Raw genomic sequence first — 26,982 nt, 5'->3', positions numbered from 1 at the left:
AAGCTTTTGCCCTGTCTCCCCCACATACAGACCCCCAGTTGGACATTTAGTACAAATAATTAAGTACACCACATTAGATGTAATGCAGCTGAAAGTACCTGGGATCTTGTAGTCCTGATGTGAGTTGGGGATCTTTATCTTGTCCGTGGTCATTATAAATGGACAGGTTTTACATTTTTTCTGGTTGCAAGGAAAGGTTCCTGCATCTGTTGGAGAGGACAGGGAACTTCTGACAATGATGCTTCTTAAATTTGGGGGCTGCCTAAAACACAGCAGTGGGGGGTCTGGAAAAATGGATTGTAATCAGGCATCTTTTTGTAATAAAGGTTGAAATTTCCATGCAGCTCCCCTTAGCACTTCCAGATTTGGGTTGTAGGTGACTACTAGAGGCACCCGGTTATTTTCTTCTTTAGCTTTGTAATGTAGCAGGTGATTCCTTGACATTCTGGTGGCTCTTGTAAATTGGTTTTCAATTGTTCTTGGATGGTAGCCCTGATTCAAAAAGGTCTTTTTGAGGCGACCAAGGTGTTTGTCTCTATCCATGGGGTTGGAACATATATACGATTGTATCTGATGGCTTGGTTATAGATAATAGAGTTCTTTATGTGTTTTGGATGGAAACTGTCCCATTTAAGGTATGTTGGATGGTCGATTGGCTTCTGATACAGGGATGTCTTTATTTAATTGTTTTTTAGCGTAATGATGGTGTCCAAAAAGTTAATCTCAGTGTTGGAGTAGTTGAGTGTTAAATTGATGGTGGGATGAAATTGATTAAACTGTTCGTGGAACGTCTTTAGCTGTTGCTCAGACTCCGTCCAGATGATTAAAATATCATCAATGAAGCAGTAGTAGGCTAGTATGTAGGCCACAGTATGAAAATCTTTTCATGGCCAAGCTTGAAAGCGACTTTTTGTCCTCATGCCCCATCAGGCCCCTGGCCTACTACCGCTTCATTGATGACATTTTAATCATCTGGACGGAGTCTGAGCAACAGCTAAAGACGTTCCACGAACAGTTTAATCAATTTCATCCCACCATCAATTTAACACTCAACTACTCCAGCACTGAGATTAACTTTTTTGACACCATCATTAAGCTAAAAACAATGAAATAGAGACATCTCTGTATCAGAAGCCAATCGACCGTCCAACATAGCTTAAATGGGACAGTTTCCATCCAAAACACATAAAGAACTCTATTATCTATAGCCAAGCCATCAGATTCAATTATATATGTTCCAACCCCAAGGATAGAGACAAACACCTTGGTCGCCTCAAAAAGACCTTTTTGAATCAGGGCTACCATCCAAGAACAATTGAAAACCAAATTACAAGAGCCACCAGAATGTCAAGGAATCACCTGCTACATTACAAAGCTAAAGAAGAAAATAACCGGGTGCCTCTAGTAGTCACCTACAACCCAAATCTGGAAGTGCTAAGGGGAGCTGCACGGAAATTTCAATCTTTACTACAAAAAGATGCCCGATTACAATCCATTTTTCCTGACCCCCCCACTGCTGTGGTTTAGGCAGCCCCCAAATTTAAGAAGCATCAATGTCCGAAGGTCCCTGTCCTCTCCAACAGCTGCAGGAACCTTTCCTTGCAACCAGAAAAAATTTAAAACATGTCCATTTGTAATGACCACGGACAAGATAAAGATCCCCAACTCACATCAGGACTACAAGATCCCAGGTACTTTCAGCTGCATTACATCTAATGTGGTGTACTTAATTATTTGTACTAAATGTCCAACTGGGGGTCTGTATGTGGGGGAGACAGGGCAAAAGCTTAGAACAAGGATGAATGCTCATCGTCACACAATAAGAGAAAAAAGAATGGATCTACCTGTGGCAAAACATTTTTGTATCCCTGATCACAGCAACATGGATATGAAATTACTGGTATTGAAAGGTAACTTCAAGTCTCAGAGAGAGAAGAGTCTGTGAGTATAAATTTATAACGACGTTTGACACTCAGTGCTGGAATGAATGTGTCGCATGGATTTATGTATTTTTACATCAATTAAGGAATTTGCTCCTAAGACCTTGTGGAGACATCACAACACATTAGGAGACCCCAATCAGAGGACTATAAAACATCCGGACTCCTTATCTATGTACTGGTCCAATATTTATGTTTCTCCCTCTCCCATAATCATAATTCTGCTTCACGTCACTTGTCTTATCTATTGCATTTTTTTTGTGCTGTATTGTGCATAAATATGTGATTCTTCAGATTTTGTATTAGTCAGTGCCTGATGAAGAGACCTGAGTAGTCTCGAAAGCTTGCAATGTGTTACCATCTTTTCAGTTAGCCATTAAAATGTATCAACCACTGAGCACTCTCAATTCTGAATATTTTGATAATTGGCAATAATTTCCATCTGTTGTCTATTCCATTTGCACAACAGCATGTGAAATTGATTGTCAATCAGTGTTGCTTCCTAAGTGGACAGTTTGATTTCACATTAGTTTGATTCAATTGGAGTTATATTCTGGTGTTTAAGTGTTTCCTTTATTTTTTTGAGATATATATATTATATTATGGTATCCCTGTAATCGTACTGAACCGAAGAATAAAGAGGCCTTAGCAATTTTACCGCACGCAGAACTGGAAAAAAAAACAATTCCTGAATAGCTGGTTTTTGTTCATTCTGCCTCCACAAAAATCGGAATAGAAAGCGATCAAGAAAGTCATGTGACCGAAAATGATACCAATAAAAACTTTATCTCGTCCTGCAGAAAACAAGTCATGACATGACTGTCAACCAAAATATGGAAAATGGTGACGCAAAACCTTCTTGCAAAAAAAAACAAACCCTTTTTTAGTGTGTGTGATTGCAGCCAAACATAAAAAAAAGTATAAATCTGGTATCACTGTAATCGCACGGACGCAAAGAATAAATTTGTCTTATCACTTATATCGCATGAGGAACAGAGGTCAGACAGAGTCCAGACTAGAGGCCCTGTCACACTAAGCGACATACCAGCGATCCCGACACCGATATCAAGGTGTCAGGATCGCTAGTAAGTCGCTATGTGATCGCTGGTGAGCTGTCACACAGACAGCTTCACCAGCGATCAGCACAGCGATGCCGAGCGCCCGGCATCGCTGGCCATCGCTGAAAAAAATAGAATCAAAATAAAAAATATAGTTATTCTCACCTTCCGACGTCCCGTTCAGCCATCCTGCCTCTCTCCACGCTCCGGTCCCAGTGATCCTTTGCACGAATGACCGCGAGATGTCACGGTCTCGAGGAATAAGAAAGTCTCGCGGTCATTTGTGCAACGGATCACTGGGACCGGAGCGTGGAGAGAGGCAGGATGGCTGAACGGGACGTCGGAAGGTGAGAATAACTATATTTTTTATTTTTTTTTATTTTTTACACCTGATCGCTGGTCTCCCGCCTGTCACACACAGCGATGCGTGCTGGTCAGCAGGAGACCAGCGACCAAAGAAATGTCCAGAGATTTCTTGCAGCGATCAGCGATACCGGCAGGGGGGCCGCTCGCTGATCGCTGTCACACATAGCGATCTCGGGGGTTTAATCTGAATCAAGTCACTCAGAGATTTAGATGGAAGCCAAAATTAAGTGGTCAGCGTAGAGCACTGGATAAATGTGATCCCAAATGTCAAGTAACATGTTCCCAATAAAAGCTTCAACTCAATTCACAAAAAAAGTTCCCACTTAGGTCTGTCATCTGTTAACGGAAATATAGAGTGCTTCCACGTTACTGGTAGTAAAAAAGCTCTGGAAAAACGATATTGCTCCTGGCCCCTCAAAAGCAATTTTAGCAAATTCTCTCCTCCCAAATCCAAATGCCCTACCCTCTTCTGAGCCCCACAGTGTACCTAAACCACATAATTGCATCCTCATGTTAGGCAGGCTCTCATCGCTTCAGAAATGCGAACTTACGGGCGCATGCCTCCAGATGTACGGGTTGGGCATAACGTACTGGTCACCACAACGTACTGGTCATTCTCTTCTGAGCCCCACTGTGTATAAACCAACTTCAGTGTCCCCTTGTTTGGCAGGGGTATAATTTCCAAAATGGAGTCACTTGAGGGGGGTGATTCTGCTCTCTTGCACTTAGGGGCTTTGTAAAAGGAGTGCACAAACTATTCTAGGAAAATCTGCGTTCCAGGAGGCAAATGACACTCCCGAGTATCATGTGGCTAATCAGCACTATGCAGCCACATATGGGGTATTCTACATTCAGCAGAAATTGTGGGACAAATTCTGGTGCCATTTTTACCCATTTTCCCGTGTGAAAATGTAAAATCTGGGGCTAACACAAAATTTGGGGGGTAAAAATGTATTTACAGTTTTTTTTTTTTTTTCTTCACTACCCAATGGTATAAAATTCTGTGGCACACTTGTGGTTTCAATATGATCACTGAACCCTAGATTAATTTATCAACAGGTGTATTTTGTAAATGGGGTCACTTATGATGAGTTGTGCTGTTCTGGCACCTCGGGGGCTCTTCCGGCGGGGAAGGGCACCCTCAAACCATAATCGTAAAATCTGCACAATAATATGGCGCTCCTTCCTTTTTGAGCTTTGCACTGTGCCTCAAAAGTAGTTCCTGATTACATGCAGGGTGTTGGCACACTCAGGAGAAATTGCACAACAAACTGAGATGTCTATTTTTTACTATTAACCTTTTATAAAAATAAAAAAATTGGGGTTAAATCAACATTTTAGTGGAAGAAATTATTATTCACCGCCCAATAATATAAACTTCTGTAACACAACCGTGGTGTCAATATGATCACTGAACCCTTAGATGAATTCATGAAGAGGTGCAGTTTGTAAAATGACCACTTATGGGGAGTTTCTGCTGTTCTGGCACCTCAAGTGCTCTGCTAATGTAACATGGCACCCTCAAATCATTCCAGCAAAATCTGAACTCCAATACAGCGCTTCTTCCCTTCTGAACTTTACACTGTGCCTCAAAAGTAGTTTTCACCCACACATGGGGTATTGGTGCACTCTGGAGAAATTGCACCAAAAATTTTGAGGTCCATCATTTTCTCCTGTTAATCTTGAGAAAATAAAAAATTTGGGGCTAAAAGAAAAATTTTGTGGGGAAAATGTGGTTCAAGATGCTCACCACACATCTAGAAAAGTTCCTTGAGGGGCTTAATTTCCAAAATGGTGTCACTTGTGTGGGGGGGGGGTTCTTCAAACACGACATTGGGTCCGCTGTAGATTCCAGCCAATTTAACTTTCAAAAAGTCAAACGGTGCTTCTTCCCTTCCAAGCCCAACCGGGTGCCCAAACAGTGTTCTTCCTCCACACATGGGTATCTGCATACTCAAGAGAAATTGGACAACAAATAATAGCGTTCATTTTCTCCTGATACCCTAGAGAAAATAAAAAAAATTGAGTCCGAAGTAAAAAAAAAAAAATTGTGAGGGGGGAAAAAGAAGTTAAATGTTCTTTTTTTTTTTTTTTCCTTCCACATTGCTTCAGTTCTTTTTGATGCACATGAAGGGTTAATCAATTTCTTGAATGTGGTGTTGAACAGCTTGAGGGGTGCAGTTTTTAGAATGGTGTCACTTTTTGGTAATTTCTGTAATATAGGTCCCCAAAGTCCCTTCAAATGTGACGTGGTCCCCCCCCCAAAAAAAAGGTTTGGGAAATTGTTCAAAAATGGGAGATCGCTGGTCAACTTTTAACCCTTATAACTTCCTAACCAAAAAATTGTTTAAAAAAAAATGGTGCTGTTGTAAAGTAGACATGTGGGAAATTTTATTTATTAACTATTTTGTGTGACATAGCTCTCTGATTTAAGGGCATAACAAATAAAAGCTTAAATTGTTAAGTTTTTAAACCTTTTGCCAAATTTACGATTTTTTTCACAAATAAGTGTAAGTCATATCGAAGAAATTTTATCACCATCATGAAGTACAATGTGTCACGAAAAAACGGTCTCCAAATCAGTGGGATCCGTTGAAGCGTTCCAGAGTTATAACCACATAAAGTGACAATGGTCAGATTTCAAACTTTAGGCCTGGGCATTAACCTACAAAGTGGCTTGGTCCTTATGGGATTAAATGATTTTGTTGAAGGCTGAAATTTGCAACAGGATCATCATATGGTCTGACTGTATGCCTATAATCAGGGTTGTGGAGTCGGTAAGCCAAACCTCCGACTCTGACTCCAACTCCTCAATTTCCCTGACTTCCAACTCCGATTCCACGTCTCTAACTCCACAGCACTGCCTCACTACTAAGCATGTACATAAAGTGCAGCACAGATTCATCTCAACTAAAAGTCAAGATCCTTATATCAGGAACAACACAATTTTTATCGGTTACGTTGGACAAGATTGTTTGTATTGATGTTGTGCATAACAACTTTTAAAATCCCACCAAAAAGTCCATTTTGTATGTCCAGCATTCTGATTTCTGCTATTAGTAAAATATGTTGCATATGTGTGTAAGTAGGTTGTGGGATGCAGTGACAAACAGGAGGCAGAGCAATGGTTAACAAATTTAATTAACAATCAAGGTACTCCTCGCAGGGAGATAAACAGTTAAACTGGGAAAGAATAAAGGTGAATAGCAAAAATAGCAACAGTTCACTCAGTAAACTTATCCTGTCTATGGTTTCCTCAGCAAATGTTCCGATGAGAGTAGTAATCCTTGTAGCTGTCGGCAACTTGTCCTCAAGGGGGGTCCAAGGTTAGCAATCCGTCTTCTGGCGGCAGCGGTCGGTCTCCAGTACCTTCCGCTGAGCCCCTAGTTCATAAGCTGGTGCAGCCAATGCAACAATAGCTGCAGCAATCCGGGGGGTTAAACGAGGATTTTGATATGCTGTCAGGCAGTAAGGTCCGCAGGGTACTGTGTTATGAATGGGTCACCGAGGAGGATGGCAGGAACAGGCTAAGCCTCCAGAAGACCAGAGAGGTTGATAACTAAGCGGGTTGCAGACCCCTGATCCTATCTGCACAACTAGCAGTAGCCGTGGAGCGTTCCTACGATGCCCTAGACGCTTTGTCACAGCCGGAGGACTAACTAAGCCTAAAGACAGAAAGATGAAATCTAAACTGCCCCGGAGCATATCCTCAAAGGAATAGACAGCCCCCAAACATATATTGTCGGTCAGACAAGATGAGACACAAACACAGGCAGAGAACAGACTGAGCAAATGGTGGTGCCCAAGCGGTCTAGACAAGACAGAAAAAGATACTGTCTGCAAACACACACAAAACCCTGAAAAAGTCCAACACTTCTGATAACGAAAAAACCTGAGATCACACGCTCTCACCCCCGCTAGATCGGCACTCTGGTATAAACTGGCAGCAAGCAAAAAGATACTAACATAACAGGGGACTGATCAAGCTGCAACATATGAAGCAGGGCCCAGCGCTGCCCGAAGCAGGGCCTAGCGCTGCCCCAGCAGGGAGCACGCTGAACCCTAACAGCAAAACAGAAAGCAAAAAAAAGACACAACCAGATTAGATGCAAAGGATTAGCAAAATAATAGCTAAGCTGAACATGCAGATCAGGCAGGGGACAAAAAAGCTTCAAATGCACACTGAGGAAAAAAATCACCAGCAAGCTTCAAGAGCAGCCAGTTCCATTATATGCTCCCAGCCAGCAATCCCAGATTCCCAATTATCGTCAGGTGGAGAACCTCCATCCACCTGCCCTGCTCCACTACTCTCAATAACCAGCAGAGGGAGCTTCAGCTAAGAAATCCGAGCAAGGGAGTTCACAACAGTACTGTCCTGTATCCAGTCCTGGGCTCTCTGCACATACGCCGACTTTACTATCACTGAGCGCGCAGTGCATCCTACTCTAGCTGTCTCGCTGGTGGCATCGGGAGCTGTCTGCTGCAGTCCGTCACAGCGCCGATGCTTCGGGTGCCAAGTGCGCTGCTCACTTTGCTACTCGCACTCTGATGGAGGGAACCCTACTACCACTTTGCAAGCTTTTCTCTCAGCTTCTGGCAGGGTTCCCTGTTTAAACACGCCCCCACTGCTCGGGTCATGGGGCCTGTCTGGCCCCCTATTCCTTTCCCTGGGAAACATGGGATGCAGTTCCGGACCCGGCTCAGTTACAGGTACCCGCAGCCCGGTCTTCCTCCTTACATGTGCAGCAAAAGCTGGGACACATTCATGTGGATTTTGTGATGAAAGATTACTATAGCAATATCTGTGGCAGAATTTTTTTTTTTTTAATGTTTCATTTTCACATACTCTTGGGCTCTCTGCCCATTGTGTACAAGCCCCATATTTGGTGTATATAATGGGAGTGGTGGCTCTCTATTTACTGTACAATGATCAGGTTCACAGATGTTTTTCTAATATTTTTAACCCATTGAGATTCCTATAGAAAAACTGCTTTTTAGATAGATTTATATGCTTCACCGTGGATCCAGTTTTCATTTGAAAAAGCCTCTATAAAACTGTTTAATCCTGACAATGCGTGTGTTCACATACAGTGGGTATGGAAAGTATTCAGACCCCTTTACATTTGTTTCATTGCAGCCATTTGATAAATTCAAAAAACTTCATTTTTTTTCTCATTAATGTACACTCTGCACCCTATCTTGACTGAAAAAAAAATAGAAATGTAGAAATTTTTGAAAATGTATTAAAGAAAAGCTGAAACATCACATGGTCATAAGTATTCAGACCTTTTGCTCAGTATTGAGTGGAAGCACCTTTTTGAGCTAGTACAGCTATGAGAAATCTTGGGAATGATGCAACGAGTTTTTCACACCTGGATTTGGGGATCCTCTGCCATTCTTCCTTGCAGATCTTCTCCAGTTCTATCAGGTTGGATGGTGAACATTGGTGGACAGCCATTTTCAGGTCTCCAGAGATGCTCAATTGGGTTTAGGGCAGGGCTGTGGCTGGGCCAGTCAAGAATGGTCACAGAGTTCTGAAGCCACTCCTTTGTTATTTTCGCTGTGTGCTTAGGGTCATTGTCTTGTTGGAGGGTGAGGTCCAGAGAACTCTGGAAGAGGTTTTCATCCAGGATATCTCTGTACTTGACCGCATTCACGTTTCCTTCAATTGCAACCAGTCATCCTGACCCTGCAGCTGATAAACACTCCCATAGCATGATGCTGCCACCACCATGTTTCACTGTTGGGATTGTTTTGGCCACGTGATGAGCAGTGCCTGTTTTCTCCACACATACCGCTTAGAATTATTACCACAAAGTTCTATCTTCGTTTCATCAGATCAGAGAATACTTATTTCTTATAGTCTGGGAGTCCTTCATGTGTTTTTTAGCAAGTTGTATGTGGGCTTTCATATGTCTTGCACTGAGGAGAGGCTTCTGTTGGGGCACTCTGCCATAAAGGCCCGACTAGTGGAGGGCTGCAGTGACAGTTGACTTTGTGGAACTTTCTCCCATCTCCCTACTGCATCTGTGGAGCTCAGCCACAGTGATCTTGGGGTTCTTCTTTACCTCTCTCACCAAGGCTCTTTTCCCATGATTGCTCAGTTTGGCTGGACGGCAAGGTCTAGGAAGACTTCTGGTGGTCCCAAACTTCTTCCATCTAAGGATTATGGAGGCCACTGTGCTCTTAGGCACCTTGAGTACTGCTGAAATTCTTTTGTAACCTTGGCCAGGTATGTGCCTTGCCACAGTTCTGTCTCCAAGCTCCATGGCCAGTTCCTTTGACCTCATGATTCTCATTTGGTCTGACATGCAGTGTGAGCTGTGAGGTCTTATATAGACCGGTGTCTGCCTTTACAAATCAAGTCCTATCAGTTTAATTAGACACAGCTGGACTCCAGTGAAGGAGTAGAACCATCTCAAGAAGGATCACAAGGAAATGAACAGCATGTGCCTTAAAATATGAGTGTCTGAGCAAAGGGTCTGAATACTTATGACCATGTGATATTTCAGTTTTTTTTTTTTAATAAATTTGCAAAAATTTCTACATTTTTGTTTTTTTCAGTCAAGATGGGGTGCAGAGTGCACATTAATGAAAAAAAAAAGAACTTTTTTGAATGACCAAATGGCTGCAATGAAACAGAGTGAAACATTTAAAGGGGTCTGAATACTTTCCGTGCCCACTGTAAGCCTTTGCAACTTTCCATTGACTGTCAGAATGCAGGATTTATCTATACAATTGTTCACACCTGCCATTGACTCAGTAGAAAAACAATCATGCAATATGCTTTTTAACCTCTTTCCAACATCGGTCATTTATTTACGCTGATGTTGGACTCCCTCCCTTTGATGTGGGCTCTGGCGGTGAGCCCACATCTTTTCCGGGATATGTCAGCTGTTTTGAACAGCCGACATGTCCCCGCAATAGCCTCGGGTGGTATTGCGATCCACCCACGGCTCATAACCAGTTAAATGCAGCTGTCAAACTCTTGACAGCGGTATTTAATAAGCGCTTCCGACAATTGCACCGGAAATACGAACAGCATATATAAAGGTTCAAATCACCCCCCCATTTCGCCCCATTCAAAATAAAACCATAAAAATAAAATCAAACATAGACATATTTGGTATCGCCGCTTTCAGAATCGCCCAATCTATCAATAATAAAAAAAAAAAAGGATTAACCTGATCACTAAACAATGTAGTGAGAAAAAGTCAAAACGCCTGAATTACGTTTTTTTGGTCGCTGCAACATTGCATTAAAGTGCAATAACAACAGGCAATCAGAAGCCCTCACCCAACCCGAGATCACGGAAAATGGAGACGCTAAGGGTATTGGAAAATGACTCAACATTTTTTTTATTTGGCAAAGTTTGGAATTTTTTTTTCACCACTTAGATTAAAAAGAACCTAGATGTGTTTGGTGTCTATGAACTCGTAATGACCTGGACAATCCTAGTGGCTGGTCAGTGAACATGGTAAAAAAGCCAAACAAAAAAAAATTGTGGGATTGCACGTTTTTTTGCAATTTCACCCCACTTGGAATTTTTTTCCCGTTTTCTAGTACACAACATGATAAAACCAATGGTGTCGTTCAAAAGTGCAATTCTTCATGCAAAAAATAAGCCCTCTAGTGGCCATATCTACAGAAAAATAAAAAGGCTATGGCTCTGGGAAGAAGGGGAGCGAATAATGAGAACGCAAAACCGAAAAAAGCTCCGGGCGTTAAAGTTAAGTTCCCACAATGAGTTTTTGGTGGGTTTTTGACGCTAATTATATTTGCTGCTCCAAAATATGCAACATTTCAACGTTTAAGCAAAGTGGATGGGATTTATGGAATCTAATGCACACTAGAATTGCATGAGGCAGAAAATTGGCAAGACAAAATGCATATTTAGTGTTTTTCCGCTGCAAAAATGCACTAAAAACACATGTACTATAATCCATGAACGACTGTATCAGTAAAGTAATGTGAAAGCCAAATATCAGGAAGTATCAAACAAAGCGACTTTATTTAAAACATGACCTACCAAAAAAACCATTAAAAAAGCGATAAAAACGCAAAGAAAAATAAACCCGCAATCTAATTTACTTATTAGGTACAGAAAATCTGCAACATAAAAAACTTGTGCATCTTGCTCTCTCCCACTTATTTCTTTAATTTTTTTGCTTAGTTGCATTTATTCATGTCAGCATTCTTGAGTCTAAATTGCCAAATGTACAAATTTTATTGAATGCAAAAACATGATATACAATAATCAATACAAAATACAGATAAAAAAGGACACTGCTATCCAAAAGAAGGGGAGCCTATATTGCACAATTGCCAAAAGCTGTATATACCAATAGACTCAGTGCATAAAGATCTCATACATACTGTATATTAGATAGAGATTACATCCATGAGAAATACATCTAGTCTAAAAAAGACCTTTCACAGTGAAAGCAGACATTACTAATCACCAAATTCATATGGATTCCTAGGTATACATATTGTACCACTCGGTTAACCAAGTACCTAGGGAAGGGATAGGGAAGCCAGTGCCATACTTTAACTATGTAAGTACTTTGGTGCGAACATCTCTTTATTTGCTTAAATATTGATTGGACTTATACCCTTATGTCATATGGTCAAGGTACTTGGTTAACCGAGTGGTACAATATGTATACCTAGGAATCCATATGAATTTGGTGATTAGTAATGTCTGCTTTCACTGTGAAAGGTCTTTTTTAGACTAGATGTATTTCTCATGGATGTAATCTCTATCTAATATATGTATGAGATCTTTATGCACTGAGTCTATTGGTATATACAGCTTTTGGCAATTGTGCAATATAGGCTCCCCTTTTGGATAGCAGTGTCCTTTTTTATCTGTATTTTGTATTGATTATTGTATATCATGTTTTTGCATTCAATAAAATTTGTACATTTGGCAATTTAGACTCATGTTTTTTGGTGTAATAATTGAATTTAGAGTTTTTGCCTCAATTATATGTATTGGGTTGTGTTGGTTATCAATGTCAGCATTCTTGTCTTATTCCATACTGAATTGAGGTATTCTCTTTATTCCCTCTAGGATCCTTTTGCACATGCTCTCCATCCCAGGACTTGTTTTCCTCTTTTATATTTATACTAGCTGAAGAGCCCGGCGGTGCCTGGGCATATTAACTAACTGTGTGTCCCACTCTCACCCTTAACAGCCCTGCTCTCCCTCCGCAGCCCCGCTTTCGCTCCCTCCGCAGCCCCGCTCTCTCTGCCTCCGCAGCCTGGCTCTCCACCCGCATCCCGCACATTCCCTCTCCAACCCTGCTCTCCAGTCACCAGTGAGCGGGGCTATGTGCAGTGGGCGTGGCTTGATACATATACATACACACACTCAGTTTAATATACAGTGTATAGATTACTTTTATTTCATTGCATGTGATGTCATCTATTTTACTATCGTTTGTTGCATCATTTTTTTTTCTCTGTACCATTGGTAGCAACTAGCTCTTATATTGTATTCTACTCAGCCCACATTTTCTGGCTGTTTGGGAGATTGTTTGTGTGTCCATATTTATTATAGTATGGACCCTTCTAATACGGATAAATCAGTCTCACTTTGGTTTCCACTGTTAAGTGTTTTTTTAATTGTCTTCTGTGCACTTTTGTATGTACCGTAATAAAGGTATTTTTTTCACTTTATCAGTCTTTTATAAGCCAAATATATATTATAATGGGCTTTTTGGTGCCATATAGACACCTTTTTACCCTTCGCCACGACAGCACCCACTGGACATACTGGAGGTATCGGATCCGCCCCATTGGAACAGGAAACCCTACAGAAAGATCAAAGGGGGCGGTCCTCCTTTCCTCCTCAGTTTTGGTTTCCTGTTCCCAGGGAACCCCAGGATTATCCTTCAGGAATACATACCTGGGCCAGTGCACGCCGCCTGTGCAGTATCCGTGAGAACGGCAGGGGCTGCGGTCCAGAGGCAGCGTCGGGGGAGTTCCTGTTAGACGGCTCCCCCCTCGTCTGGGATAGAGGTGATGACCAGGTCCGGGAAGGGCCACCCGGTCTCACTTAGGAGCACGCCGGGCAGCGCCGAATAACTCTCAGGCCTTCCTAAGATATCAACAAAATTCAATAGATCTCAAGAGATACTCCTCCCAACCTTCTTTTAGAGACCCCTCCACTCCTGAGGAACAGAAATTCCACACCTTGGATGTTAGAAGAGCTGTCTTAAAATACATTGAGAGATCCAGGAGCTGGAAGCAGTGCAGGGCTCTGTTCATATCTTTTCAGGGCTGTAAAAAAGGGTACGGATACAGAGTCACGAAGAGCACCATATCCAGGTGGATCAGGGATGCCATCCGATTAGCCTAATCCGCGAGAAGTGAAGATCCTCTGGAGAATATCAGAGCGCATTCTACTAGAGCAATGGCATCCTCCTGGGCCGAGAGGGGAGACGTTCCAATCGAAGCCATATGTAAGGCGGCAATTTGGTCAACCCCTTCTACCTTCTATAATCACTATAGACTTGACCATTCATCAACTTCTGACCTAAGCTTTGGCAGGACTGTCCTTGGCACGGTGGTCCCACCCAGGTGATTGTCTCTGGAATCTCTCCAGTGGGTGCTGTCGTGGCGAAGGGTAAAAAGCCGGATTACTTACCGGTAAAGCTCTTTTAATGAGTCCACGACAGCAGCCGCTCACTTCCCTCCCTATGAAGATAGCAATAATAATAAATACATAACATATTAAAGTGTGTCTCCTAAAAGTAAATAAGTTAACACTTAAAAATGCAAGAACATTGCCTAACTCTTGGCGGTCATCCTGGTACTCTGAAATACAAAACTGAGGAGGAAAGGCGGACCGCCCCCTTTTATCTTTCTGTAGGGTTTCCTGTTTCAATGGGGCAGATCCGATACCTCCAGTGGGTGCTGTCGTGGACTCATTAAAAGAGCATTACCGGTAAGTAATCCGGCTTTTTCTTCCTACAGCCAGCGTCCCACTAGCGAGAAATACGGATGAGTACTATGCGCAAAAACAACGCATTGCACTCGGACCAATGTTAATCTATGGGGCAGCTCCCCTCAGCCAATTTTTTTTTTTTTTTCTCGGCCATATTATACGGGCTGAGAAAATCGCAGCATGCTGCAATTGTCGGCGTATTACGTCCGTAAAACACCAATGCAAGTCTATGGGGGCGAGAAAACTACAGATTACACACGGACTTGCGAGAAATACGCACCGGTGTCCTTTAACAAAAGCCGGCAATTCATTTTGCGATACAGTAAAATCAGACTGACATGTTTAATAAAGAATAGACACACAGAATACATAGACATATATGTATGTGTGTGTGTATATATATGTATATATGCGTGTGTGTGTGTGTATATATATGTATATATATATATATATATATATATTTGTATTCTATTTATATTTCATTGAGTTCTACATAGCATAATAGCCGCTAAATCAATTTCCGGCTTCTGTAAAATCATTATAGTACCCGACATGAAATGACACATGGTTTAAATACAGTAAACCATTTCATTTCATTTAGTTTTTTATATGTCTTTGACTAATAATTAGATTGGGGTATGTGTGTAAAATTTTGGACATGTAGGTGTTAAATTAATGGGTAAATTCATTGTAAAAAATTGTGTGGGCTCACGCGGTAATTTCTCCGTGAGAGAGGGAAAGCCAGTGACTGAGGACAGATATTAATAGCCTAGGGAGGGACCATTGTTTTTGGCCCTCCCCTAGCAAAAAAAAAAAATCTGCCCCAGCCACCCCATAAGATGCGCCTTTTCTGGCACTTAGCCTCTCTATTCCCATTGCCTTTAGCGGTGGCTCATGGGTTAATAATAATGGGTTAATGTCACCTTGCTATTGAGAGGTGTCAATAAGACACCTATCCATTATTAATCCTATAGTAGTAAAGGATTAAAAAAGACAGACACACACACACACATTAATTAAAAATTCTTTTAACGAAATAATCACACAAAGTTTTTGACCAAATGTATTATTCTGCTAATCGAACAGAATCCCTTGTTGTGCTGTAAAAAAAAAAACACAAAATAAAAAACCAACAATATCCATACCTCTCTATGCTGTTCAGTCAGGTCCCCCACTGCAATCCATCACAACGGGTTGACTAGTTTACAACAGGGACCAGTGATGAACTAATAAGCATGGGGACATTTCTGAACTTTTTCCCACGCTCCTGAGTTCACCTCAGGTCAGGCGAGGACTTCGCACAGCCTCATTGACTATCGCTGACGTCACTGAGGCTGCACGGAGTCCCCAGCTGACCGGAGGTGAACTGACAGTGTGGGAAAAAGTTCAGAAACTTTCCCACACTTATTAGTTAATCCCCGGTCAGCCGGGGCACCTGCGCAGAGATGAATTCATTCATTCTGCAGTGGTTTACAGCAGGGCCGGTAGCATTAGCTTCGGTCCGTGTTGTAAACTAGTTAACCCCTTATGATGGATTGCAGCGGGGGACCTGACTGAACCTTCGACTCTTTTGGTGCACCTCCTGAATTGCAGAGACAGAGACACTATCCTCCGTATGGCAAGGCAAAAAAGTCCCAAATTCAAGAACGCCACAATTTCAATTTTTCCAGATTTTTCTATGGAGCTGCAGAAGCAGCGGGCTCAATTTATGGAGATCAAGAAACAACTCAAGGAAAGGAATATTCTATATTCAATGACTTACCCAGCTCCACTTCAAATTGTTTATGAAGGCTCCTCCATATTTTGTACAACCCCAGCGGAGTCGATCCCACACGGGAGCAAATGGAAAGTTACCCTGATTTATCTACTGTCGTCCCTACATGGGTGTATGGGGAAATGGAACTTCTTGATATCTGTAAAGATAGGAGCTCTTTCTGCCAGCGTCCAATATAACATCAATACCGGACACTGTGTTCAGTGAGGGTACCCTCTTTTGGGACTGCAACAGAAGCATGAGATTGTGCTCCTTTTTGAATCTTACTTTGTTTTTTCTTGCTTTAGTATTGTTGGTTAAGGTTTATATAGATGCTGCTGCGAGAACATCAATTGTGCTATCTCTAAGGTTTATTATGTGTGACAATGTATATCATGTCTGGATAAGGGAACATGGGATCTGAAGTAATATGTAGGACCTGGAATATGAGAGGTCTTCGATCCCCCAGAAAGAGTTAAGGTTTTTTCCCAGATTAAGCGTCACCACTCTCACATTGTGGCCCTGGTTGAGACACATCTGACCAGGGATTCGGCCCGTTGTGTGCGGAAACCATGGGTACAATGGTCTATACATGCATTTCATACTAGTTACTCTAGAGAGGGAGTCCTTGTTAATCCATAGTGACATTAGATGGGAGGTTAAGGAAGCTCGGAAAGACCCTGAGGGTCGTTTTGTTTTTGTGCATGCATCCGTAAATATGAAAAACTACGTAATAGTGTGTTTATAACCCACCCCCGGCCAATACGTCAGTTATTAAAAAGGCAGTAAGCTTTGCCCTAAATTATCCGGATGCATTAGTCATGTGCATGGGAGATTTTAATCTTGTTATGGATAATTGTCTCGATAGACTTAGACTGGATCATGGGGTCTCTGGGGCCACTCCCTCTCCATCCCCGTTATCATAACTCATGAAGGGTAGGGGTTGGGTGGATCTATGGAGGATGCGTCATCCTAAAGTTAGAGATTACCTGTCACTCATCCATTAGACTTTATCCCGTTTAGACTATATATTTGGTTCCAGTAACCTAGCGATGTGGGTGGGGAATGTGGAGCATGGGAACAGGGGTATTTCAGACCATAGTCCAATAATACTTAAACTCAGATTCAGCCAGGCAAGTCACGGTATATTTTGGAAGCTAAACCCATTTTGGCTGAAATTGATAGGCCCCAATGACAGGACTCTGGACCATTTGAACTACTTCATTTCATTTCACCCTGAACCCCAAAATAATAATTTGTTCTGGGATGGCCTTAAGGCATATTTAAGGGAATGTTTGTCTTCTACAATTACTTGCATTAAGCGGAAGACATCAAGGAAGGATGATGAAATGGAGAGGCGCCTGAGGGATTCGGAGGCAACTTATATAGCTAACCAGACAAATGAAAATAGAATTAAGTGGTTGAACTCCTATAGACTATACTCAATATATGGATACCAAATCTAAACGTAAACTATTCTTTACAAGTCAGTCATATTTTGAACTGGGGAATCAATCCAGCAAACTACTGGCATTTATAGTGCACCAGCATAACACATCTAGTACCATACTTCAAATTCGAAAGCCTGATAATTCGACAGTAACCACAACTGATGACATACTCCAATGTTTCCATGATTACTATAGTCCAGAGCCTCTCACCTAGCCAAATCAGATCTTATATTTTGCTCTGACGAGAGCCAATAGCTCGAAACACCGTGTCTGCAAATTGAGATTCTGATTTGGCTGTTATTGCAAGACTCGTTAAAGGGTTGATTGTGACTTGTAGGATCGCTACTACCTATAGGTGGCGCTGTAGAGAAAAAGGCCTCTTTCTTTCTGAAGAGGCAATTTGCATACATGATTACTATAAAACATTATATAGCTCCAAAGGTAGTTTCAGCAGTTTGGAATGTCTTGGATACTTATCAGATGTACAGTTCCCACGTTAGGCCCAACTCAACAAGCCTTTCTGGATGCAGACTTTACTGTATAGAGAAAATAAATGTAGCTATTGCAGATCTAACCTCTGGGAAAGCACCTGGGTTGGATGGGTTTCCCATAGAAATGTACAGGAAGTATCGGGATGTTTTGGCGCCACTCCTCCTAAAGGTGTTTTGGGAAAATTGGGAGAGGCTCTCTACCAGACTCCTTTTATGAGGCAAATATAATAATTCTTAAGAAAGAGGGGAAAGAACACTTGACTGTGGGTCATATCACCCCATATCGCTGGTAAATGTGGACTATAAGATCTTCACTAAGATCCTGGCAACTAGACTGAATTCCGTGATACTTGAAATAATACATCCAGACCGGTTTTATGCCCAGAAAGAATATGTCTATTAATATTAGGAGAGTTCAGTCAGTGGTTCAGTACAGCTCCCTGGTGCCAGATAATAAGTGGGCCTTGGACTCATTAGACGCAGCTAAGGCCTTTGACTCCCTTGAGCGGTCCTTCTTATCCGCATGTTTACAAAATTATGGTTTTGGTTCTAAATTTCAGAAGTGGATTGATGCAATGTATATGAAACCAAAAGCCTGAATAATAATAAATAAATAACTCTATCTGAATCAATCTCATTGGCAAGGGGAACACATCAGGGGTATCCCCTCTCCCCAGCCCTCTTTGCTCTCGCGATCGAAGCACTGGTGATAAGTGTAAAATCCATTCCGGTCATTAAGGGTATAGATATAGCGGGCCGTTTGGACACCATTGGCTTATATGCTGACGACATGGTGATATTCATGGACAACACAGAAGAAACGTTACCACATGTGATTGCCACAATAGACAAATTTAATAATTATTTGGGATTATATCTAAACTGGGATGAATCCACTTTAATGCCTCTCTTCCACGGTCCAATAGATCACCTTGAAATGTTACCTCCACTGCCTGTTGTAACTAATTTTAAATACCTGGGAATAAATATCCCAAAAAACAGTAAACTTTATTTACAACTCGATATTCTCCCACTGTTGGAACTTGTCAAGCTCAAATTCGCTATTTGGAGCAAATTACCATTATCTGTCTCTGGACGTATCAACTTAATTAAAATGATACTGTGGCTTCCCTGAGGGTTCAGTCGCCACAGAGGTACTGCACCTCCTCCTGAGGTGTGGTACCCCACTATCCAGGTAAGGTGGAGACACCTGACCACACTCCAACACTCACATCCCACACGCACACCAGTAGTGTAGCAGAGCAACCTTTGTGTCTCCCTGCTTGGAACATGAAGCGTGCTGGGAGGTGGGTGGAGCTTAGACTGCACAAGAGAGAATATTAGGAAAAGGTCATTTGGTGACAGAAGATCCCCAGAGAGGGATGGAGTGAAGGAAGTGCTGCAGCAGACTCCTGTGACCTGGAGCTGCTGGCACAGGAAAGAGCTATAGAAAGCCTGATTCTTCAGACGGAAGAAAGATTAGTGTGGAACGTATGGAGAAGAGAACTAAGAGCCCTGGAGCAGAGCCCTTCCTCAAGTTTGAAGCGCATGGCTGGAGTCCGGTCTCCGAGGTTGTATGGATACTGATGTTCCTGCAGCAGAAACCAGAGGAATATAAGTCGTCACCACTTTATTCCCATCTAAGACTTGGGGGCACAGCAGCAACGTGGGTGAGCCGGGACATGATAGCAAGTCCCTGAAGCAGGCTACAGCTGTCTGCCGTACAAGTAGAGTTCTAAGTAACATCAAGAAGGAGGAACTTGAGTTTAATACGCAACTGCAAGTACTTCAGATTAGGCGCTAGTGTGGAGATGTTCAGAGAAAGCACATGTTGGAGGAGTGCTGGAAAGGTGTACTTTACCTTGCCTGGGAGTTGGCTGAGCCCCTGACCTGGAGGACACGGCACTGAAGTGGGCATCTGTGCGCACCAGACTGTGAGTAAAGCCTTTGGAACTACATGCCCTTGTGTCCTCCACTTTTTCCTGCGCCTTACACCCGGCTCTGCTACATCTACTTCTTTACACCATCTCCCCATTTATAACCTCATCTACTCTGCCCTGGGACTACAGCTCCACCTGTGGGGAGCTTCAACATCATTGCTGCACCACACCATCTGTCCCAGAGAAGCAACCCTGCAGCGCTGGTCAAACTGACCAGAAACCACAGGTGGCGTCACGAATCATCCACTTATAAACTTTAATCAGCCACATTTCACCCCCTTTTACATGGACGCCCAGGGCCACGGACCAGGTCACCACTACTGTGACACTTCCCTCTGAGATACCGGCCCGGTACCGAGTACCCCACTGCTCTGGCGGGCGATCCAATACTACTCCCAAAGCTTAATTATTCCCTCCAACATAGTATAGTATTGATCCCTAAATCCTTTTTCTCTGGTCTAAATTCATTGACCTCATCCTTTATATGGGGAAAGACCAGACCCAAACTCAAACTCATACTGTCCACCTTACATAGGTCTAGACAGAGGGGGCGAGCAGCGCTGCCGGATTTCTTTTTATATTATTTGACTGGGCAGACCAGAGCCTTGAGTAAATGAATGCCCAATGAAAAAATGCCCAATTAAAAAAATGCACAATTGCAAAGGTAAATCTTGGGGGGAGTTGACTTTGTCAGTCATCATTTACCTAAAGGTACCGTTACACTACGCGACGCACCAGCAATCCCGACAACGATACGACCTGGTAAGGATCGCTGGTACGTCGCTAAATGGTCGCTAGTAAGCTGTCAAACAGGCAGATCTACTCAGCGACCCAGCAACAATCCGGCGATCCATATAACGACCACGGCGGTCGTTGGGACCTTGTCACACAGCAGCTATTCTGATGACTCCCGCCTGTGTCCCTGAGTTCTGAGTCGTCAATGAGGTCGCTCGTCAGCGTCAAACACAAAAATGCATGCTGACCAGCGGGACACCAGTGATCAAAAAATGGCCCAGGACATTCGAGCACGATCAGCGAGATCACAGTGGGGCCCGGTCACCGCTATGGGTCACTTATAGCAAGATCGCTGTGGAGGTCGCTATTGCGACACAAAATATGTGACGTTTCAGCGATCTCACCAACGATCTTGCTATGTGAGACGGGGCATTAAGACTTTGGCAGTGCATTGTTGGTCGGGCATTGTTTACTTTCACACATTGGTAGAGACATTGAGTTGGTCAGGTATTGTTTAATTTCACACATTAGTCAGGCAATTTGTCTTTGCTTTTTTTTTTTTTTTTTTTACACACACATCACTAATTTTAATCAAACTGTACTAATCCTAACTGCCATTCTGAGGTGCGGACACCAAGACATTTTGATTTCAATCTGGGAAAGTCACAAAAATAAATAGGTTTTCACTTCCTGCTGTACCTGTTATTTCTTTTTACTAGAAATGCTGCAAAAACTGATTTTATTTATTTATTTTTTTTTCTGCGTTTTTGCAGTTTATCTTCTTCTGTGGGTGGAAAAAAAAACGCTGCAAAACCGCTGAAATAAATGACATGCTGTAATTTTCGAAAAAGCAGAAGTTTTCCAATTCAGTCAGGAAAAAAAACACAAAGTGTGTGCATGAGATTTCTAAAAAGCTGCTTTAAAAAAACCCAGCAAAAACGCAAAGTGTCAAAAAGCAGTCAAAACAGTAAAAAAAAGCAGTAAAAAAAGTCAAAGCAGCCAAAAAGTTTATTATATTTGTGATATTTTTCATCTGTAAAATACCTAAAAGCACAGGAGCTTCTATCACCTGATGACTCACTTTTTTTTGTATATTTTGTAGAACTTCTAGGACCTAAGCAAATCTTCTGCCTCTGTAAAATGTTATCTAAAACTCCCCAGTTAAGGGTTAGCTGACAACATTTTAGTGAATTGCTAGTTATACAGTTTTATATTGTAATGATTAGACTGAGTCCAAAGCTGTACATTTATATTAACAGCTCAAAAATAATGTTTCCCCCTAGGTGGCATTTACAGCAAAGAACAGTGGATTGGCATGCTCAGACGGCATCTCTGCGTCACATGGCAAGTCACAATCAACGGTATTTAGCAACTTCACTGGTGGCATGCCCTGTCACGTTTATGCCTCCTGCATTTGCAATTATATTTATGACTTTTCAAATGTCTTCTAGCAAGAGCTTTTCTAGTGGTTGAGACCCGCCCTGGTAGCACTGCTATCAAGCCTGTCAAGAGATTAAAACCAGGTTTTTCTATTGCCAGTCTGCCATCGTATAATAATTTACAAGTTCAGGAGTTAATTCTTTTGGACAGATGGGCAAGTTTTGTTAAACTAGATCACTATTACCTTGATTATTGAGGAAAGGGAGAAGGCATGAAAAATGTTCATGTCTATAAAGAATTCAGAAAAAGAGAATGTGAAGGATGACACCAGATATCACGCAGAATCCCTCCGCTACCACAAACGGTGACGAACCTGCACCTTGACACCCCGCCTGACGTCACTATCACGTCAGCAAGATCACATGATATGATCTCCTCGCTTTCACCAATGTGATGTTCTGCACCAGTTTCTCACACACACACACACACACCCCTTGTTAACATGGGTTCGTGGAGGCACGGGGAGTGAAAGGATGTGGCAGCACACCCACTAACAAACCTGAGAGGCCCCTTTCACTAGCACCAGTAAAAAAGCGCCTGGTAAAACTGCCACCAGTTTCTCGCTCAAGATACGCCTGGTCAGTTAACAGGGTTATATCTGGCTAGAAATCAGCCCTGGTGTCATGAAAAATTAAACACCAAAAAGGGCGTGTGGATTTGTGGATCAAGATAAAAGAGCAATCCAAGGTTAAATTATGTATTTAATTGCCTTAATGGCACACTAGACTGTACACTATATACACAATGGTTACACATATACAATAGTCAGATATGCAAATAGTGGTAGGACAAAATGTATAAGCAGAATGTCAATTACTGGCTGATGTTATATCATGGGTGCACTGGGACGCAGGGGGCATGGTCAACCATAGAATCATAGAATCGTAGAGTTGGAAGGGACCTCCTGGGCCATCTGGTCCAACCCCCTGCTCAAAGCAGGATTCGCTAAATCATCCCAGTCAGATGTCTGTCCAGCCTCTGTTTGAAGACTTCCATTGAAGGAGAACTCACCACTTCTCGTGGCAGCCTGGGTCCTACTTCCTTCGCAGCACATTAATCGACATGACCCCCTCCCTTTCGAAGTGGACCACGTGCACCAGAAAGTGAGACCACATTCCTTGAAACTAGCTTTATCCTCTTTGGGTCACTGCCCTCTGGGCTGAACCTAAATCCCCTCCCATGGAGGTTTGTAGCTAAATCTCCCAAAACCTATGAAAGATCATAACTCTGGATGGACCTAGCGAGGCAGTTCTGATGCAGTCCGATCCGATTGGGCCCCTGCTATGCATTAAGACCAAGCACGCTTTTGCTACTTGGCTTCTTGTAGCTGTTCTATGTATCTCCATACCCCTGGGTGCTAGAAAGGATTGAGACCTTGGAAGTCATTCAGTCTTGTCCAAAGATAATGAAAATGTGACTAGTGTGTTCAGGGCTTATAAAGGCCCCGTCACACTAAGCGATCTCGTTAGCGAGATCGCTGCTGAGTCACAACTTTTGTGACGTAACAGCGATCTCACCAGCGAGATCGCTGTGTGTGACAGCAATCAGCGAGCGGCCCCCCTGCCGGTATCGCTGATCGCTGGAAGAAACCTCTGGACATTTCTTTGGTCGCTGGTCTCCCGCTGGCCAGCACGCATCGCTGCGTGAGACCAGCGATCAGGTGTAAAAAATAGTAAAAAAAATAAAAAATATAGTTATTCTCACCTTCCGACGTCCCGTTCAGCCATCCTGCCTCTCTCCACGCTCCGGTTGCAGTGATCCTTTGCACAAATGACCGCGAGACTTTGTTATCCCTCGAGACCATGACATCTCGCGGTCATTCGTGCAAAGGATCACTGGGACCGGAGCGTGGAGAGATGCAGGATGGCTGAACGGAACGTCGGAAGGTGAGAATAACTATTTTTTATTTTGATTCTATTTCTTACAGCGATGGCCAGCGATGCCGGGCGCTCGGCATCGCTGTGCAGATCACTGGTGAAGCTGTCTGTGTGACAGCTCACCAGCGATCACATAGCGACTTACTAGCGATCCTGACACCTTGATATCGGTGTCGGGATCGCTGGTAAGTCGCTTAGTGTGACGGGGCCTTTAGTCCTTATTCTCCTTGAAATAATAGCTGACTCAACAAAGCCATTAAGACCTCATGATATCCACCTGGCAAGCAAGCCTTTTTGCTGAGCTGCTCCAAAGGTGTGAGATCTGTCAATCAGTCTTTTGAGGCTTGTCCCCTCTGCTGAGCTAGCTACTTACTAAAGGGTTTTTTTTTATAATCCCAGGCCAAATTGGATACAAATGATTGACATGCAATTATATCTCCAATATTTTTCACAGAGAATTTACATAAAGTATCAAGAGTGTGCAGGTATATCCGGTTTGCTTGTGCGCACACATTAGGACTAGAGGTCAGCGAACTTTCAGAAAACATTCACCAATCTCAAATTCGGCATGAATGAGGCACATTCGTATTAGTGTTCAATTTCATGAGCATTCACAGTTCGGTAAATCATCGCATTTCCACTAATGTTTCTGCTATTACTTTGGCTAGGATAGTAATGCTGTATGATCAGCGAGGGGACATGTTTGATGAGGGGAGGGGTGTGAGAGGTTAGGAGCAGTGCACTCCCCCCCCCCCCCCCCCGCCCCCATTAACTTTGTTTGTTGATCCCGGCAGCCAGCAGCCAGCAGGGCGCAGAAATCATCCACCACATCATGACGCAAGGTCTTCTGTGATTGACTGCCGTAACCACATGTCCCTCGCCATATAAAAAGCAACACCACATAAAAATGGTTAGGCCTAATATTGGGGTGCAGCAAGGAGCCAAATTGGCTAATCCAAATCGTTTGTGATAAAACTGTTTCAGTGACAAACCAGAAGGCCAAATTTCCACTTAAACATTGTTAGGTATATAACAGTGATTGTTCGTTTAGTGACAGGTGACTGACAGATGTGGGCCTAAGGTTGCTTAGGGTTGTAAAACAGCCGTTACAAGAAAGGAAGGCTACAAAGAACATGATTGGGGAAAAAGCAAGGTTGTGATGGAAGGAGGTATAGGCTTGGTGTTCAACGTGTACTTGGGTTAGCTGTTAATGTGAATGAAAGCTCAATTGAACAAACGCTGCATCAAGTGTCCTCTCCTCCTCTTCCTGCACCTTAACATCACATACAGTACAATCCTCAGAGGAGGCACCCCAATCACCCTGGATTCACCCTGCATCACAAATTTCCAAACGCTCAACAGACTGTGGGGAAGAAGTGATGCAACCATGACAATCACTGCAACCTTAGCCATAACTCTGGCTGTGACCAGCACTGGTCGCAAGTGTATAGTTCACAGGGGCGGCAAGGGTTGTCTAGGCTGGGCCTTTTTTTCAGACCACAAAGGATGACTCAACTCGCGTTATCTGCCAAATTTAAAAAATAAACTCAGTAGAGGCAAAAATTGCTATAATTTGACAACTACATGCATGAATCGGCACAAGCGCAATTAACATGCCTTAATGTGGGAATCTCACTGCACTAAAATGCGGACTAGTGGAGCTCACCAACCTTCGGCCATCCGATCAACCAAATCTGCTTCTTCCTCCTTCGTCACTGTGCCAAGTCTTCTCACTCAAGTATCCAGCCTCATAAACTCCACTTGTTTTCCCCCTAAAGTTGGGGTGAGTGAGAGCCCGTCAGCTGTTAAGGAAATGGACATGACTGCTGTTTTTGTGTCATCTAGCATTACACATCTTTCTCAATCCATCATAACATCTCTGCCTGCACCTCACTCACAGTCCAGCAGTTTTTCCTGTTCTCTGTATTCCACCCCCTCTCAGCACAGCAGCCAGCCAATTTATGCCACTTTTCATGGTGTCTACACCTAATTTTAGTTGTTTGGGAATTTTTTTCTCAGCTCTTAAGAGTGTTGTGCCTACATTCGGTTTTGCCTTCCATTGAATTTAATGGGGTTTGGCGAACCAAACCTTGAAAGGTTTGTTCATCTCTAATAAGGACCACCGTGCAGAGAATTTCGCTTGGCAGCACAGTCATGATTGGCATCCTGGCTTTAAATCCAAGAAGTAACTGCATATGCATAGACATCGTCCATGTGCTGCCCTCACATGTTTGGTTTTTCTTCTGATATTTTCAATTTCTCACATATCCAAAAAACCTAGTTCAGTTAGCTTTCTATCAAATTTACCTCTAGTTTACTTAAAGAAGCTTTCCCATCAAAATTTTTGTCCACTTAATATTTTGCAATCCTCATATTATTTAGCACTGTGTGAATACAATTGCTCCTTTTGCCCTTCTACCCAGCTATTTTTTCTCTTTTCCATTATATCTATGACATCACATGATTAAAACTGACTAACTGAATCCTTCTAACCTCTATGTTGAAACAAGAAGTCAATTTTAACTGCACAAGTCATGAGTCACTGCTAACGTTCCATGCAGGGGGAGGAGGGAGCAGCTGGTTCAGGAGTTGAAGAGGGGGATGATAAATGCAGGGACAGGAGACTTCCTGTTCCTACGCAGAGCAGAGAAATGAGAAGCATTAGCTAGGTAGAAAGGCAAAATGAGCAATTTTAAGTGCATAGAGCTATATTATTATTATTATTATTGCAATATATTAAGAGGAGAAAAACTTTGATGGGTGCGCTTTTTTTTACAAGAAGGGAACACAGGCGGAATTGTTTCTGGACCTTTATTTCAGGTCTGTGCTCCTCTACTCTTTAAGGTAATTGAGTTTTTTTCCCACAATGGATTCCGCAAGTATGCATAAAAATTGCTTTGTTTGCGACCATTGAATTTAGTGTCACAAAGGCCCCATTAACTAACAGGGATTTTCTATAGTTTCACTAAACTTGTTT

At 42.6% G+C, this 26,982-nt stretch overlaps 1 protein-coding gene across 10 annotated transcripts in view; it reads left to right on the top strand.

Annotated features, from left to right (window-relative positions):
* BNC1 (basonuclin zinc finger protein 1) overlaps positions 1-26,982 on the top strand; it is a 329,666-nt gene that overhangs the window by 15,337 nt on the left and 287,347 nt on the right. Inside the window, exon 1 of one of the 10 annotated variants that reach the window (XM_073568531.1) lies at positions 21,993-22,049. The exons of 8 other annotated variants lie outside the window; for them this stretch is intronic. In XM_073568531.1, coding sequence (XP_073424632.1) covers positions 22,030-22,049 — 20 coding nt within the window. In that variant the 5' untranslated portion in view covers positions 21,993-22,029. Of the gene's footprint in view, positions 1-21,992; positions 22,050-26,982 lie in introns of those variants that run through there. One more of the 10 variants, XM_073568536.1, reaches the window with a different exon arrangement.

The sequence above is a fragment of the Dendrobates tinctorius genome, unplaced genomic scaffold (genome assembly GCF_039654945.1).
Source record: "Dendrobates tinctorius isolate UK_male_01 unplaced genomic scaffold, ASM3965494v1 ptg000022l, whole genome shotgun sequence".
Classification (NCBI taxonomy): Eukaryota; Metazoa; Chordata; class Amphibia; order Anura; family Dendrobatidae; genus Dendrobates; species Dendrobates tinctorius.
This window is presented reverse-complemented; position numbering and strand designations above follow the sequence as displayed.